Source organism: Aptenodytes forsteri, unplaced genomic scaffold (assembly GCF_000699145.1).
Source record: "Aptenodytes forsteri isolate BGI_AS27 unplaced genomic scaffold, ASM69914v1 Scaffold119, whole genome shotgun sequence".
NCBI lineage: Eukaryota > Metazoa > Chordata > Aves > Sphenisciformes > Spheniscidae > Aptenodytes > Aptenodytes forsteri.
In genome coordinates, this window is record NW_008796165.1 from 9,125,973 (window position 1) to 9,143,942 (window position 17,970).

The 17,970-nt window shown below is 38.8% G+C and overlaps 1 protein-coding gene across 1 annotated transcript in view; it reads right to left on the reverse strand.

Moving 5' to 3' along the window:
- Positions 1–16,143, reverse strand: part of SLC1A7 (solute carrier family 1 member 7) — a 61,985-nt gene extending 45,842 nt beyond the window's left edge. Inside the window, exons 1-2 of the mRNA XM_009287380.1 lie at positions 16,003–16,143; positions 14,879–14,958 (exon numbers count right to left, since the gene is read on the reverse strand). Of these exons, the coding sequence (XP_009285655.1) occupies positions 14,879–14,958; positions 16,003–16,143 (221 nt within the window). The remainder of the gene's footprint in view (positions 1–14,878; positions 14,959–16,002) is intronic.
- Positions 16,144–17,970: the final 1,827 nt, after the last annotated feature.

Consider the following 17,970-nt stretch of genomic DNA (forward strand, 5'->3'; position numbering starts at 1 on the left):
GGGAAGTGGTTGAGTCACCATCCCTGGAGGTATTTAAAAGACATGTAAATGTGGCGCTTAGGGACATGGTTTAGTGGTGGACCTGGCAGTGCTAGGTTAATGGTTGGACTCGATGATCTTAAAGGTCCTTTCCAACCTAAATTATGCTATGATTCTATGATTAATTCTCTGTAAACTCTTCAAAGCATACATCTCAGGAAAACTGCAGGTGAAATAAAATACCACATTTACTATTTGGTGTGCCCCACTGTCTAGCTTTCTCATCAAAACAGAACCGGTTATCAGACCTTTCCTCATAAATAGTCGTTTACTGAGCTGCACCTCCTTGAATGAGACCTCCTTGACCTCACTCTGCTGAGTGAGGTTGTCTAGAGTCAATGCTAAAGTGCAGCTTAACCTTTATAGTAGATTTAATGAAATCAAATGGGTGGGATTTAGTGCTCAGGTTCCTGCTATCCACTAGATTAATTAAGAAAATGTATTGCTTCTCTGCATTGCCAATCTCTCATCTAGCATGGGTTTTGTTAACACTATAGGAGCAAGGGGGAACATTGGTTGCACTGTAATATGGATCATTTAGAAAATTAGCATCTTGATAACTCTCACTCTTGTAAGCATTGTTCTTCCCTCTCTTTTATCATTGTATTTGATAAAAAATCCACCTTTCTGCGTGTCTGTAAAGCACTGTGTACAAACACAGCACTATGTATTAAAAAAACAGTAGCAGCAATGATACTTAGTTCCTTGGCATTTCCCTTGGATGGGTCCATATGGAAAAGTAAACATTCTAAAACTTTTTTTTGATAAAACAGTTGAGTTAAATACATTTAGCTCAAATTAATATGCTAGTTTTCTGTAAAACATTCTCTATGTTGTTATTAGATTTCTAGGACTAAACTCTTCTCACAGACTGAGGTTTCACAGGCCATTGAGCCAGTTCAACAGCTCATTGATGCCCAAAGGAGATACCTATATTGTACTAAACTTCAGCACTGTTCCACCCCACACCCTCACCTTCCCAGGAAAAAAAGCAAAAATGAAAATCAGGTTGATTTTTAACTAGCTGGATGTTTTTCATGGTAATAATTTTCAGTGTTCTTTATAGATATATTGTGCAGGCAAACAGACACCAGTGGTATGAAGGCCTGACCGTTGACCAGCAGATCTGTAACTTGTAGATAGGACACCATGCAGAGTGATTACTTGGAGAGGGCACTACTGAAGAGACAGACAGTACACTTCTCTTCCTGATACTGCCCTGAAGCCACTGTCAATGTAGTAAAGCCACGCTGTTTCTGTTGTCCTTGATGCCGCTGTGTTGTGTTTGTTCTACAGAACAACGGGGAGATGAACCCTGCACATAGCACTTGAACTGTCTTGATTGTTCACCTGAGAAGTATGTCCAGAAGTACTGAGGGACAAAAATCCTAATTAAATATGTCCAGTGGTTCATGTGCCTTTGGGGGTGCTACCTCAGCCTCAAGACGTCGGGCCCTTAGGATCCAGGGGGATGTTGTACAGCTAGAATCTAATCATACATTGGCTCTTAGGTGACAAATCCTGAGGGGGCTAATAATGAGATTGCTCTGTCTTGGGGATATTCATTAACAAGATCATCATCTGTAATGAGATTATCCTGTCACCAGATAAAGTCATGCTCAGTTCATGCTGTGATGAGAAAGTCCTCAAAAGTAATTAACTATGGAGGTGCAACAGGGGTAACTGTGGTGTGACCGAAGCATGAACGAAGGTCTAGGTTCAGACAAAGCCCTGTGCTTTTCACGGCCTGCAATGCTCAGTTTTAAGAAGGGACCAGTGGAAGCAATTCTCCAAAGGCTGTGGAGTAACACTGGTCATGTCATTTTAAGCAATTGCTCAGAATAATTTTCAGAAGGAAATGCCTGTAACTAGTACGAGACAGTAATCACTCATTAACTATTTTTCATTTGGCTTCATACGTTTGATGTCAGAGGGAACAGGACAGAAGAGATAAAGATTAAGAGACATATTGATTATCACAGTTATTGTATGAAGTAAGTAATACACAGTTACATCACAGGAGTTCCTCACCGTTGATCTCTAGAGCTCTAACATTCACATAATGTAGCCAAAGAATGACAAGAAAAAGTACTTTTCTTATTTCCTAGGGAATAAGAAAGTCAGGAGGAATAAGCTTCCAGATGGTTTAACTTAAGATCACTGTATCATGTTCAGGTTTTCCCTTTAAATCTAATTCTCATCAGACGTTCTTGGGTACATGAAAACTTCCCCAACAGTTTCCCAAGCTTCTTCTAAGACTGAACAAAGATGTTCCCATGCCATCCATTACTAGACTCTCATGAAACACAATGGAATGAAAAACAGTGTACCTTTAACTCTTGTCAAACCTCAGAATCTGGCGAGGCTTGGAATAACAGGACAGACATTTGATTCATAAATTAAAATCATTTGACTTACTATGTAGCTAAGTAGCTTCCACATGTATGTTTCACACGTAGCTTCCATAACATGTTTTAATGATTGCCAAATGGACAAAACAGGATTAAGACAATGAAAAACAAGCTGCAGCTTTTCTGAATAATTACAGTACATCTCACTCATTTAATCAGTCTGGCAAAAAAATTTCCACAAATGTGTAATTTCATGTTCAGGGACCATTTCTTAGTTTGTATAGAAAAAAAATGATGTCAAGCCTAAGGCTTCCAAAATATGTGTTAATGAATTTTGGATGAGATATTAAATCTTGTAGTGCAGGATTTAAGTGAAATCTCCGATTACTATGATTTAAGAGGTTTCTTGCACCTTGCTTTGAAACATCTGGTGCTGGATATAATAACAGACACCATAATAAACTAAGTAGCCCCATGACCTCTTTATCTCCTGCATAGATTGTTCCAATTACATGTAAAAATGATCTTCCTGTGGCTTTTCTTTCTGCTGTCTACATCAGTCTGCTTAATTTTTTTTATTCTATCTTGTTTATCCAATAAATCTTGGATGAAATTGTGTATTCTCAGAGACTACATATGATTTGAAGAATAGCCTCCAAAATCATTGTATCTGCTGTATATCTGTGCAAATATCTGTCCTGTGGTCCTTATATGTCTGTGGCTTTCAAGCCTCTTCAAAGTTGTGTTTTGATAATCTGAAGTTCTCTACACAATGCAAACCTGATGCTCCACAATATTTTCAGGTTTACAGTCTTTCTAAGGTTTGTATTTTTATTCTTAACAAGTAAAAGATATTTGGCTTTTTTATTGGGACTTAGGAAATTCTAAATCTACTCTGCTTTGTTTTCTGGGAAATAAGTTGTTCTGATGCAGCCAAATCTGTCTTGTCTCTTCTCTGAACTATCTAGCCACATTTTTACTGGAGAAAGAAAGTCAGAAAGCCAGTAAACCAAATAGCAGTATTTTGATCAAAAGCTAGATATGGCCAATAATTCAAAAGAGTTTATTTACTTTCAGCATTTTAGTGGGACAGATATTTAAGACAATTATTTCACTAAGACGTCAATTGTTTCATTGCTGGTTGTTAGTAAAAAAAATTCTAGCTAAATTATTTTATCTAGGATGGCTTGATTAAAGTTTGTTTACTTTTTTTGAACAGTCTGCATGTGATTTATGAAAGGTTACAATAAATTATTTCTTTATGGGGTCCTTGTTGAGGGAGGAAGGTGAAGAGCGAAGCCAAGATCAGTGGAAGATATAATGAAACTTACATTAAGCTTTTAAGGGGAAACTAGAAGGGAAGAGGAAGACCTCATCAACTCCAGGAATTATTATTATATGTGACTCATTAAAAATGTAAAGTCAGTTACTAGGTTGTTTAAAATATTGATAATGGTACAAACCAATGAAACTATTAAGTAGTAAGTTTCATGTCTGCTTTGAGAGAAATCTGTGTAAAACCCCAAAAACTACTATAGTAATTTTGACGTAATGAGGAAGGGATAGAAGGGAAAGGAAGACCTCATCAACTCCAGGAATTATTATTATATGTGACTCATTAAAAATGTAAAGTCAGTTACTAGGTTGTTTAAAATATTGATAATGGTACAAACCAATGAAACTATTAAGTAGTAAGTTTCATGTCTGCTTTGAGAGAAATCTGTGTAAAACCCCAAAAACTACTATAGTAATTTTGACGTAATGAGGAAGGGAATTCTTTCAATATCTTGGAAATCTAGTCCCATGCAAACAAGTAGCTAAACCCTTATAAGAACCTCTAGGCTTGTTCTGGCTGTCACTGATAAACATCAGAGTACTTATGAAGTATTTTATTTACAAATAAAAATAGAACTTTCTATCTTCTCTGCAATTCTCTAGTTTTTTCTGTTGCTTTCTGATAAAAAGCACATTTTTGGACTTGTCTCAAGATCAAAACCTATATTCCCAGAAAGGGAAAATACAAGAAGCTGCTGTTAAGACCCCATTCTGCATGTTTATTTTGTCTTCCTCTCCACCAGAAACCATCTGGATGTTGCTTTGAGATAGATGGATTATGGATAAAGTTATCAGAAGGGATTAGTATGATTAGAAAGACATTAATCCTGTCAAGAAGTAATGGTCGAGTATTAACCACCAACAGTTGTTCCTAGAATCATGTTTGTTTTCATTCATCCCATACTCTCCCTCGTATTCTCATTTCGTAATTGCATGCCGTAGAAAAGACCTTCCTAAGCAAGTTCTCCCAGTGAGGCTGGGAAGCTCCTCTAACAGCTACATTAGAGATGATTATATTACAGTTGAGCATCATGAAAGTGAAGTTCTGGCTTCACTAATGCTGCTTGATCATGCAGGCAGGCTGTCACTTACCTTTTTGTCAAGGTCAGTGCCTTCAAGTTTCAACATGGTAATAATCTCCATTTCCATAGCACAAGCCATTTAATCATCTTCAAATGCTTTACTAAGAGAACCTACTATCATACAGGAAGCCAGTATCTCCAGTTTATAGACAAGGAAACAAAGAAATTAAGGCACTTTACTTAAAGACAAACAAGTTGCAGTGAAGAAAGATATACCTGAAGAGATCTCTGTATTGCATTGGACCATCAGACTTTTTCTCATCTGTGCCCACCTATCTGTGCTTTCATGACAGGCTGCTTCACTTCCATGGAGGTACCATTTATGGAGGAACAGTTTGCAACAAAGAAAATAAGACTCTTTACAGTAATGAGGGAAAGAAATAAGAAGCTTTCTCTGGCTCTTTCCATAGTTTGATGCTTGATTTTGCTCTTAGTCTCTAGTGTAGTTAAAATTATATCAGCAGTGAGAAAGAGGGATCAGAATTACTTTTTCTTTCCAGGATATTCTTTTGCTTTCTTCTAACATGACAGAATACCTACAGAGCAACACACTGCCATGGCTACAATAAAGAAGCCTGCTGCTGCCATCACATGCCAGAGTGACAGTGGTACTGGTGGGAGGACCGTAGCCCCGTCCCTGTCTCTGCTTCACCCTACATGGTCTGCCCTTACTTACAGTGATATGTTATAGTTTAGTTTTTTCATCTCCAGATGTCGTATCACACTGCACAGGAAAAAATGCCTCCTGCCCAGACATGTGCAAACAGCTGTTGGTCTGTACCTGTATACATATTATAGACAATCAAGTGGCATCTTGGTTGGAAGCTGGTGCCACCCTACACCTCCAGTCCCATGCACCCACTTTTGAGTGATGCCAGGACATCTCATGTGGCATGACACCATCTGTCTAAGTACACAGGAAGATAAAATCCTGCAATAATCCATGTTCACACCGCGAATTAAGCTGGATCGGGTACGTGTTGTGCACTTGTAGAAGGACAGCCCATTTGTACGGATGAACACTCTTTCTGTGTATGTTTGTGTAGGGTCCAGACAGGCAATAAAATGACACCTAGGCTCTCTTTGAGTTTTACGCAGACTCAATAGTTTTGCAGACTACCAGTGTACTAACAGGCTTTCGCTGATCTGAACGCAACTAAGGAACTATCATGGTCACTTGTAGTCAGTGGAATGATCCCCAATGTCATGTATTATTAAAAGTTTCACAGTATTACAGCACGATTTTCAAAGGAGATGAGAAGTCTAGAATCCTCCTGAAGGTCCAAGGGGCTACTAAGGTTTGTCTCCTTTGAAAATCAAGTAATAGGAAACAGCATTTTTGAAATTTAGATATCTTGATATAAATTAAAATAGCGTCTATGCTAAAAAAAACCCCAAACAAATACAAAAAGTGGAAGCTATTTTACAAATAGGACCGCTGCAGCAGTTTCTGTATGGTTAGATTATCAGCCATAAATAGCACTTGAAATGTGAATTAACTTTTCAGAGAGCCTCAATATATAGCTATTTTACTAAACACAGTGGGAGCTCAAAGGTGTCAGGCATGATGGAAAGTCTGGCTCTTGATCTTCAGACAACAGCAAATGAAAAATATGTTAGAAGATCATGCTGTCTGCAATATACTATTTGCAGTGATTGTGTTTAGTTTTACAGATAGGCTGCTGGAAAAGAAACTGAAATCTACAAAAGAAACCAAATCTACATTTCTAGTACATCATAACATGCAGCTTTTTGAGATTGTTTTTTAAATAACGCTTTATAAAACAGTTTTATTTTTTACCCAGAATGTTAGTATCTCCTTTTCCTTATTATCTAACACTTGTAACTGTTAATGATAAACTGACATATATAGCAAAAATCCTGCCAGGAATTCACATCATGCATTGTATTTTCTTAGTAGGAAATCTGTTTTTATGGACTCATGTAAACAAGGCAGGACTTTGTACAGCACACAGTGAAGATCAATGTCCAACAGCTATTCCGCCACTGCTTCCTCCCAAATAGCCCAATATGCAAGGCTACTGCAATACATCTATGAATGCTGGAAGGGGTGAACAGCAGCCTTTGCTCACTGACTGATAAAGGAGATCTGAGACATTGTAGTATAGCTCACACAGAATTCAGGCTGGCTTGTTGACTTTAGCTATTCTGATTAAAAAAAAAAATATTCCCTAAATTCAAAGGTCAGGATGCAAACGAAAACAAGTTATCTATTAAATATGGATGTGCAGCTTCACATCTGTGGAAAGAGCCAAGAATCTTAATACTACTTGATTTTCTGTTCTGTCAATTCTTTCGAGTGTTTTTAGATTAAGAAAAGGGCAAAAGGATTTGAAAGACAAATTTGGATTATAAACAAATGTCAAATTTATTCAACTGTTTATAGTTCATACATGTTTCTATTCTAGGGAAACAGAGGGAATCCAGCCAGCCCCTGAAGATTCACGTCGTTGCTGTTTCTTTTGCAAGACACTAAGTACTTTAAAGCTCTTAGAGGACTACAGAAAACAGCTCATACCCCATGTGTAATGACTTCAGTGCTTTCCACACCCATTCACTTTGTGACCATAGATGTCTATTGCACACCACTAGATCCCTACTGACACTGCCTAAATAATTTGTACTGAGTTGGTCCAATTTTGTCATTACAACATGCATAACTCTGCAACATGTCATTTTTCACTGAAACAGTTTGGACCTCTAGGTTGCACAAGCAAAAGACCATTAGACTCTGTATTCCTAAACACAGCTAAGAACATGGATAATGTTACAGATTATAACGTAGTGAAACTTCTGAAGATGTCTGAGGCACAGAGGAGGGATTCTTAATAAGATTTCCTACGAAGGTAGAATGGAATTTTCCTCTACAAGCTCAGGCAATCTCAAAGCATCCTTTGGAGAACTTTTGGGGTAATCTGACATCAGTTCCGCAATATAATAGCGATATGGATAATTTAAAGTGGTATAATGGTGTCGAGTAAGATTCCTCTCTGACCAGTTCTTCTTACCCTTGAGTAATCCTTTCCTTTCAGTTTCATCCAAGTACAGTTTTGCTTTTCACTCTGAAAGTAAATATATTTATCCCCTCTAGTAATCTCCTTAAAACTCACATCTCTAGACTGACTTTCTCCACAATAAAGACTGTAGATCGCACGTCCTAGGAAAGGGCTAACAGCTTGTTCTCACTGGGGTGAAATGTATTTTTATTATTATTATTTACATTACAGTGATAAACATGACAGGTAGTTCAGAAATGGGACATTATACACGCTTTACATTATCATTCAGGTACCCCACAGATTTTTCCATACTAACCCAGCAGAAGGTTTACCCTCCTCTATTGGGGAAGACCTGTTCCCAAGTGCCAATATTTTTCTATTGGCAAGGCAACACAGGTGAAATAGAGGGAAAAGTCCAGAGTCTAATAATGTGAAGAAAAAGCCCTGTGTTTCCAAGAGCAATTTAATTCTATGGGAAAATACAGCTGCTTTGGTACGTTATAAAACATTGTTCTGAGCAGGCTCCTCAGAGAGCTGTAGGCAGCATTTTGCAGCTGCTCCTCAACACCTCACTAGATAATACAGCACATAAATTTGATTGCACTTGATTAAGCCCCAGTTTGGCAGCTGCATAAGCATAATAACAAAGCGACTGGTATTTATGAAAGAATGACCAGAGGGAATAGTTTAACTCATACATAGCAGAAAACTGACCAGAAGCTTATGTTATCTACCCTTTCCCATTCAGTCTTCAGGTAAATTACGTGAATTTGTCACGACAACATAGCAAGTATCTCTCAGTACCAGGAATGGATTAGAAGAAATAGTACTGTACATATTGTCATTCACGTAACCAGTATTATTGAGTGAATTAATTTTGGCTGTCCTCTTGGTTTAAATTTAATGATAAATAAGAAAAAAGATAGATTTCATAGCCTTTTAGAGATCTGCATTTTCCTTCTGAATAGACATTATATTGACCATATCAGGCACTGATTTATAATCATGGTACAATATTTAGATTGCAAATTTCAGTACTGGCCTCTGAGTGTTTGGGTCAAATTTCTCATCCCTAACAAATTGTAAGCTTAAGTAGTAAAACAGACAACTAATCTCCAGTCTGTGGTCTATTACCAGTTTCACCTACAGCTGACAGCAAGCAAAACAGCGCACAACACAATTTACCCAAGCTAATGGTCTCTCTCACAGCATGTTTTTAACCAAACCCTAAACTCCCAAAGAATATACTGTTGCTGTAAAGTTACTTAGGGTATGTCTGCACAGACAACTGCAGACAGACATGAACTCGCTCTGCCTTCACTCTGAGCTGCCAAGGCTGGTCCGGAAGCCATATAGCCACATTAGTGCTTCACATACGAGCTTGGGCGCAGAGCCATGCTAACGCGGCTGTATGGCTTCTGGCATGGATCTGGCACCAGTCTGCCCAGTTTGGCTCATGGGCTAAGTGAGTTCACACCTGCTTGTACCCATAGCATCTCCACATCCTCCTGCAGAGTTTATCCAGTTGTCAACTCTTCAAATGTAACTATGAGTCCTGAGAGGCAAAATTTGGTATGGCACAGTACAGCTGAACAATGACAGAATTCCATTAAAACAGAATGAGCAGTATTTTTCTTTAGTGGGCTGTTAAAATGCCAATGCATTCCCCAAATCAGAGAACTGTGAAAAAAAATGATATGAGGAAAAGGGTACTATAATGGAATAGGTTCTAATTAAATACTAAGCTTTAACAGCATGAGTAAGAATGACCCACTCAGGAATCTGAGCAGAAGGATAAGGGATTACCAGAACTGATGGCATTATGGACAGGAACCCCCTTAAAGAAAGACAGTTCTATATTTAGCATATCGTATTTAATTCAGCAACAAAACCCCAATAGTAACAAATATTTATTACTACGCCCAACTGAGCCTCCAAATAAATATAAAATTTTATTAGCATATACTTGCTTGTATCAGGCACAACATACTTAGCAGAACGAGCTTTATAATTTTAAAAAAATACAGGTCAAATGAGTTATTTAGATTTGACTATAAAGGGAACAATCTTTCTTTAACAGATTCTGCACATGGAAAAGGATCAAATCTCTGCTAAACAGCATTTCTTGTCTAGAAAACAGTTAGTGGCAAATAAATAAAAAATGTAATAATTATCCTAAGCTTAAACAAAATAAACTGCTTTTTCTAAAAGGACTGTTCACTGGGGTTACAAGCCTGTTAGACAGCTGAACAGTTCAATTCTGCCCTGACAACTCTTTCCCACAAGTAGTCTCAGTGCTTACTGCTAATCATAGGCTTAGAAAACTGGGCCCTATATCTATTACCAGATAAAAGCTTAATCATATAAACAAGGAGGGTGTTGAAATAAAGGATGCAATTTTCTATTACATGCACAGGTAGACATATAAGACAAAGAGAACGCAATAGGTTCATCCAGTGTAAACCTGTGTAACTCTGGCTTTAGCCTGTTTTTCTGAAAAAGCAAGGCTTATGCAGTCAAACTCTGTGTGTGTGAGCGCCCTTACTAATAACATTTTAATTCATTTTCCTCTCAAATTATGCAGAGGGGATGGAAAGCTCTGAAAGGGAGAATTAGGTTCCTGTAAGGTCTGTGAAACTATATGGCTGAATACAGGAAAGAAAGAATCTGTGCACTTCTAGTATTACCTTGAAACAAGAACCAGGGGCTGCAAGCCATGCCTCTTCTCCAACCTGCCTTACAGACCTGCAGCACACACATCTTGCAATTACTGTTTGAAGACGCAGGAGGTCTGGTGCACGTGCAGGCAGGTTCTGCCTGCCCAGAGCTCTGCAGCGCGCTGGGAGCCAGACCTCCTCTCCCCTGTGGGCTCACTGGCACCTCTGCATTTTGAACAGAGTTGAATTTCCTTTCTGGGGTAAATGCTACAGTGTAAGCTCTCTGCCTACTGGAAGGAATGCATGCCAAAAAGAAGCATTATAAATGCCTCAGCAGTGGTAAATTTTTCAGTCAGAGTTTGCAGCTTCTTCAAAACCTCAGTCACAACAAGATACGAAGTCGTAACAGATCAGGTTTCAGTAACGGCCTCACCAAAAAACTTAAAGTCAATGCAGTTATGCTTTACTGAAAATCGAGTTTCTGGCCCACTGGAAGCCAATCAGTACAAAACTGGTAACCTGAGATGAAGACGATGGGGCAGGGAACGGGCACAAGGACAAAGACGCTCCGAAGGGAGGTGACAGCGCGTAAATTGTGGCACAGTACCTGCCAGCATGGCTGGCCTGCGCTCAAGCCAGCACCCATGCCTGGCACTGCTGGCACAGAGAGGATTTGGTCAGAGGGTTTATATTATCTTTAGCAAATGTGAGAAGATATTAATGGGAAAGTTGAGTGTTTGTTCCTCTCCCAGTTTTTTGCTTTGTGCACAGCACAAAGACATCGACATCAGATTTGATTATTTCAAGCATTTAAGAAGTTGAGAAACTAAAGTGACGCACAGGTATCTCTGCCAATAATCAGGTTCTTCTTGCAAATGGGTGTGGGGGGGGGGGCGGGAAGAGTTTATAATTAACCGTACTGAAAAACAGTAGATATTTTATAATTTTCTGGGTAGGTAGCATTATTAGAAAACGCCTCGGATGAACGGCCTCCCGGAGGCACGGGTCCTCCCTGCACTGGAGGGACTGAACACCCTTAACAACTCGTGGTTCCTCAGTCTTCTAGACAGAGCCACCTCCTGGCTAGAGGGTGTAATACAGACTGAGCCTCCACACGCCGGGAAATGCATTCGATAGAAGGAAAGATGGTTTAACAAACTTGAGCACCTTGGGCCAGCTGATCAGCAGATGTCTGTCTGAAGACCTGGACCCATGTTTTTTTAAACAGATCAGAGGACTCAGGGCAGGATGCACCGAGATTCACCTCTGTCACTGCCATGTATGTGTGTGCCTGTTCGAAAACCTGAGATATGTGCTGAAACCTTTTGCATATAAAGGAGAAAATACATTATTTGCATTGCAGTTGTCATATGAGGATCAAGGCCTCTGTCCCAAAGAGAATCAGGGAACTTCAGATCTCCTGCAGTCGATCTTTTAGGCTTGGTGAGAAGATCCCCTTGTCCAACTGCAGTAAGAGCTCAGGCAGAGTCTAAGTGTGTAACTATGAATTCAGATTTGGCTCTTATTCTCTGTGAGCTCTCTTAATATTCCCATTCCCGGGTTTAAAAGCAGTATCCTATGTTTATACATATAATAAATACTGTACATCTGGTAACTGCAGGGTCTAAAATTTGATCTTGTAATACTCCCCTACTGAGTATTCCTACGGCAGATACAAAACGTCAGACTATTTGTTATCATTTCTTTATGTTGCTAATAGAAGCAGCATCTTTTGTTACGTGGGTACCTGTTCTCATCACTGAGAAGAGCAAACTCTATACACAAGACACTTAGTGGATACTAATAGGTATGAATAGGGCTAAACCTCAGACAGAGGATGGGGGAAATCAATATACACTTCTTTTAGAGTCATTGTACGATGCTATGATATTGTTTATTATTTCAGATAACTGAAATAATATCAACCCCCATCCTTAATGAAGGTCCACGTCACAACAAAAACAAAAGCTCGTGAAGGGCTCAAACTGTAAAGCTAGTTTTACTGGTGGTTGCTTTTTCAAGATTTTTCTGTCTGTGGGAAAACAAAAAGTAAGACCACAAGTGATAGGAGATATCAGAAACAGGTACAGGAGCTCTGGGATACAGCACTTCCAAGTCCTGGGACAGAGTTGGGTAAGAGGGAGCTGTACATTGAAGAAACAGTCTCCTGCTGTTCGACTAATGTCTTCTGCATTCAAGGAACTTTTCGAATAAACACGGTTCAGTCAGAGATACCTGACTATATCATCAGTTTCTCCTTCCCAATGGATACAATCTGCAAAGTTCCTGTTTTAACTCAAACTATCAGGTCAAAAGAGGGATAGTACAAATTTTCAGCCACTTCTGTTTAAGGTTGGATTTGTGCTAGTGACCTGTAAGTGCAAGATTTTCTAGTCTATTATCAGTCTTCTGAGTCACACACTTGCCACCTTTTACTTCTGCCAGAACCCTTCAAGATAAACTCTGGACTTGGAGACAGTGTATTTTGCACCGAGTGCCTCTTTTAACCCTCCTTTCTCACCTTCCCTTTTCTTTAAAAGTATTTTTTTTTTACTTGTTACTTCAAGAAAAAACTTGCATTATCTTCAACTAGGAGAGTAAAATTAGAGCTTGTCACTGTACACCTGGCTTTTGTAAACAATAATATGGAGTAATTTAGAAGATAATTTAAATGTCATTGCTCCCACAGGATGGGCTGAGAATATTCCAAATCTACAAAGAAATTTAGTTTAAATGTGTATGCAGACTGGTAAAAACACAGAGCACTGGTTTACTCATTTTATGAAATATATGTGTGGGAAATACTGTGCCTGTTGTGAAAAAAAAGAGGACTGTACAAGAATGTAATTATATCTGGAGTATTTTTTCTTTGCAAAAACCTGAAATTTCAGTATGCAATAGCAAATGATGGTTACTTTGTTATACAGGGAGATAGACTCATGCTGTCTTACAATAAGAGCTAATCCCTTTGAAAATCTGTAAAGTTTCTTCTCTTTCTCCCTCAGAGGATGGAGTCCATCAGTTCTAACAGTATGGCTTAGAGGTTCACTCCTGACACATCCGTAGGTAACCTAGAGCTATCACAGGCTGTGTCGGAGCAGCTCTGCCCCACTGTGCTGCTTCTCCTCCTGGCATCTCTAAAAAACAAGGGGATTTAAAGAACTATACATTTTAGGGAAAGGCATGTGACTCTGCTCCAACCCTTTTCTGTCTTTACTACGTCACTTCCTCATGTGAGACTCCTGCTGACCTGGGAAAACTCTCCTTTCACCTCTTAAAAAAAATCTAACGTATTTTGTCTTCATGTTCTCTAGCTGCGTGGGACAGAACCAGGTATGAGTCTATGGTCATACTATGGCCAGTTCTAGGCATGCAACCACCATGAATCAGCTTCATTCTGTGAAAAACCATGGGAAGGTAGATGTAAAGGTAGATGATTTAAAAATAAAATTAGTGCTGGGTTGTGTTTATTTTCAGCAACTCTCAGCGATCTGAAGCCTAGAAACGTATCTTTTTCTTAAAATGGATGAGTTTTTGGCATGTGTATTCGGTTCTAGAAGCTGAGGCTTCAAGGAAAGGCACCAAAGAGTGCAAGATTTTTTTCTCAGATCTGGTTACGTAAAGTTAGCTTTGTTACTCTCCATCTCTCCTTATCTCTTCTCTCAGTGTTGGGCTGAGAGCTTTTGGCCATCCAGCTGGTATTTGTGATTGTAGTCAGTTGGAAGACAAGACAAATTTAGAGGAGAGAAAAAGCTAGCCTAAATTATGCCCGCCCACTGCAAAAGGCAGCTACCATGCACCATCTCTCAGCATCAGGATCTAGATCATTAATCCTGCCACCAATAAAGTGGCACCACTAAAGGTTCTGCCTTTAATGTACTAAGAAATCACTTTCACTTCCAGCTGAAGCCAGGCATATATTATTAGTTCACTGGAGACACATTGTTTTTTTTTCAATATTCATCATACTACAGCACATCTCAAAATACTGCGGAAGACTATAAATTAACTGTGCTTTTTCATCTTATTTGTATGGTGTATTATTTCAATAGTTTAGATTTAAGGTAGGCTTTTTGATAAGGTGCATTATTTATTCCATATGTTTAACTTCTAGTTAGCTTGAAGGAAGAAATCCTCCCATTACAAGGAAAGAAGAAAACATCAATTAAAAAAACCCCATGAGTTTTTAAGAAAATAATACCTATAAGAAGAATAGCATAAATGTACCTATTGATTAAAAAATATGTTCATAGCTCCACTATAAATATCAATGTACAGCAGTCAGTAATGGTCCTGGCATTTTGACATTAATTCAGTTAAACCCAAAATAGTGGTGATGACGTCTCATTTAGGAAGCTTCAGAAGTTATTGGAACAATCATTGTCCTCACTTACCTTGAGACAACCAGTGGGAGAATCAACATTTTCAGCATCCTCATCAGTAACTCACCAGGAAACTGGAAATAACTAATTTCCTAGAAATACATGGAGAGATGCTTATTGTCCTGCTAGAGCTGTGGATCAGATAACATTGGTAAAATCTGCAGCTTTGGTATATAAGGTGGCAAAGATAGTAGGCTTTAAAAGATCATTTTAAAATTAATTAGGTTACATACTGTGTTGTAATTCAACAAAAACACACTACATTGTTCCTTTACAAAGGAAGACAAAAATGAAATATGCCGCCTCTTGGGGACTATTGTTAATAGGTTGCCCTGAATAATCTCTTCATTCTGCATTTTGTGTGTTTTTCTAGATGTGTATGAAGCTACTGCTTAGACATAAAAGATGTTCAGACTGCAGTTAGCAGTAGCAGAACAAAGAATTGTTTTAGTTTAGTCACATTTACTAAGTGCCATATTTTTTAGTTGCGATTTATATTTTGTGCTCAAACAATGCGTTCAGCAATGCATGTTGCCCTCCCTATTCTGTCTGACTAATAGAGCAGATAGAAATGAGTACCTGCAAAAAGCTTAGCTGAAGTATGCTGGAGGAGAAATCCCCAAGTGACTTTAATAACATGGTCTGTTAACGATGTGAAATCTCAAGTTTATTAATACAAAATACCATTGGTGTATTATAAACATCTGTACCTCTGTACATCTGATGATGAAAAATATTCCATGTTTTCTTTAGACGTACATGTTCCAAAGTAATATAAAATCCAATTAATATATCGCACTACCAGTTTTTAACAGGTCTATATTAGATGCTACTTTTCATCTAGCTTAAATACCCACTATTATTATCCATACTTGCAACATTATAATATGCTTACGCTAGACTTACTAGGTGTCTTAAAGACCGGAACCCTTTGCAAATGTATTGTTTGAGAATGTGTGAAAAGATCCAAAGAACAGTGTAGATTAACAAACAAAAGAAATTAAACAAATTTAACAAACACACATACGTGCTTTTTATCTTCAAAAGTCCATCCTTAAGTTGGGCAAGTTGCTACGTCTTTTGTTACGTAAATACAATATTTTCTCTGTAGTGATACACTGCCATGCCACACATACCTGCTGGGAGAGCCGTCTCGTCCTCAGGAAGAATCCGAGAAGACAGCCAATGGTGACCGACAACACCGAGAGAATGAGCAAACCATTTCTTTTACAAACATCCTTGATCCGAGCGAGGATTGCATCAAAAGCCACTGCCATGCTGCCCTCCGTGCTCTTTGGAGAAGAATCAGCATCCCATGGAGAGAGAATTCACTCGCTCCTCTTGTTTGGGTGGACAGATCCAGCTCTGTATAGATCAGATCAAAGCACTTCCAGTTCTGCTTAGCTGACCTGCAAGGTCACCCCTCTGCCAATAGCCACCAAGCAAGCAGCTGGCATTATTGTTCCAAATTAATACCAACAATCCTATTATCGACTACATCATTAAGAGCCTGGAAGAAGATTAGGGGGCTCTGGAAAATTAGAACAGAATGTAGTATTTCTAAAACAAGACTGGTTCAAAACAAAGTGACACTCCTGGGAGAAAGATGGTGTTTGAGTGCATTCCTCGGTCTCCCCAGTTTGGGGTCTGGACATCCAAACCTAGAGAGGGAACAGTGCGAGTCATGCATTCAAATGGGTAAAAGTAATGTTACTGCAGTTTTTCTAAAGGGCACAGCAGGTAACATTTTGAACCGGACTATCACAACAGGGCAAGTTAGGTGAAACTGAACTTCATTAATTAAAGCAGGCTTGGGTTTTTTGTTTTCATGGCGAAAAAAGGCTGAATGAGTAGCATAAGAGACACACAACGAACATAAAATAGCTGTATACTGACACACACAAGGACACCTTCTGGCATTTGGCATTTATTATCTTGGAAGTGAAATGATTTCACTTTTTCTCCAACCACTATGTTGATTAGAGTAGGGCCAATTTACTTTCAGAGGATTATCAGACTAAGCCACGGGGATTGCTTTCCTTTCCTTTGCCGTGTCCGCATTCAATCTCAATGCTGATTTTTATGCTAGTATCTGACAAAAATATACCACCATAACTGTTCACCATGCCACTCTTACCGAAACATTTCTGCTGTTTCTGGGTTATTCTAAGATTATTCAGTGGTATTATGGAAAATATTCCATACAGTACAACAAAATTGTGTGTTTACAATATTATATTTTATACTGTAATACAGTATTTGTTGTTACATGCTCACATACGAGTAAAAAAGCTCATGAGAGATTAAACTGTTCAAGGCAGAACCTGAATGCTGTATGGTCAGTAAGGCATAGGGACACGCGCACGCGCGCACACACACACACACACACACACACAAAAAGTGGAGTCTATATGCTGAACAAGAGTGCTGTCAAAACAGGATCACAGAAAATTTTATTAATGCACCTGTAGAAGAAGACTGAACTAATGTTGCACCGTCCCACTCCAGACATTTTCTAATACCAGATAACTTTGCTACCTCGATAGCATGCATCGAATATACTTTCCAAATGAAATAATAAAAAAATGCTTCATGAAATCACGTCGACTGCCACGCTAGCTGCAACCCTCAGCTTTGCAGCTGGGACATTTCACCCTTATATTTTATACTGTAATACAGTATTTGTTGTTACATGCTCACATACGAGTAAAAAAGCTCATGAGAGATTAAACTGTTCAAGGCAGACAGAACCTGATGTATGGGCAGTAAGGCATAGGGACACGCGCACGCGCGCACACACACACACACACACACACACAAAAAGTGGAGTCTATATGCTGAACAAGAGTGCTGTCAAAACAAGATCACAGAAAATTTTATTAATGCACCTGTAGAAGAAGACTGAACTAATGTTGCACCGTCCCACTCCAGACATTTTCTAATACCAGATAACTTTGCTACCTCGATAGCATGCATCGAATATACTTTCCAAATGAAATAATAAAAAAATGCTTCATGAAATCACGTCGACTGCCACGCTAGCTGCAACCCTCAGCTTTGCAGCTGGGACATTTCACCCTGGACGGCCGTGCAGGGCGGAGGAG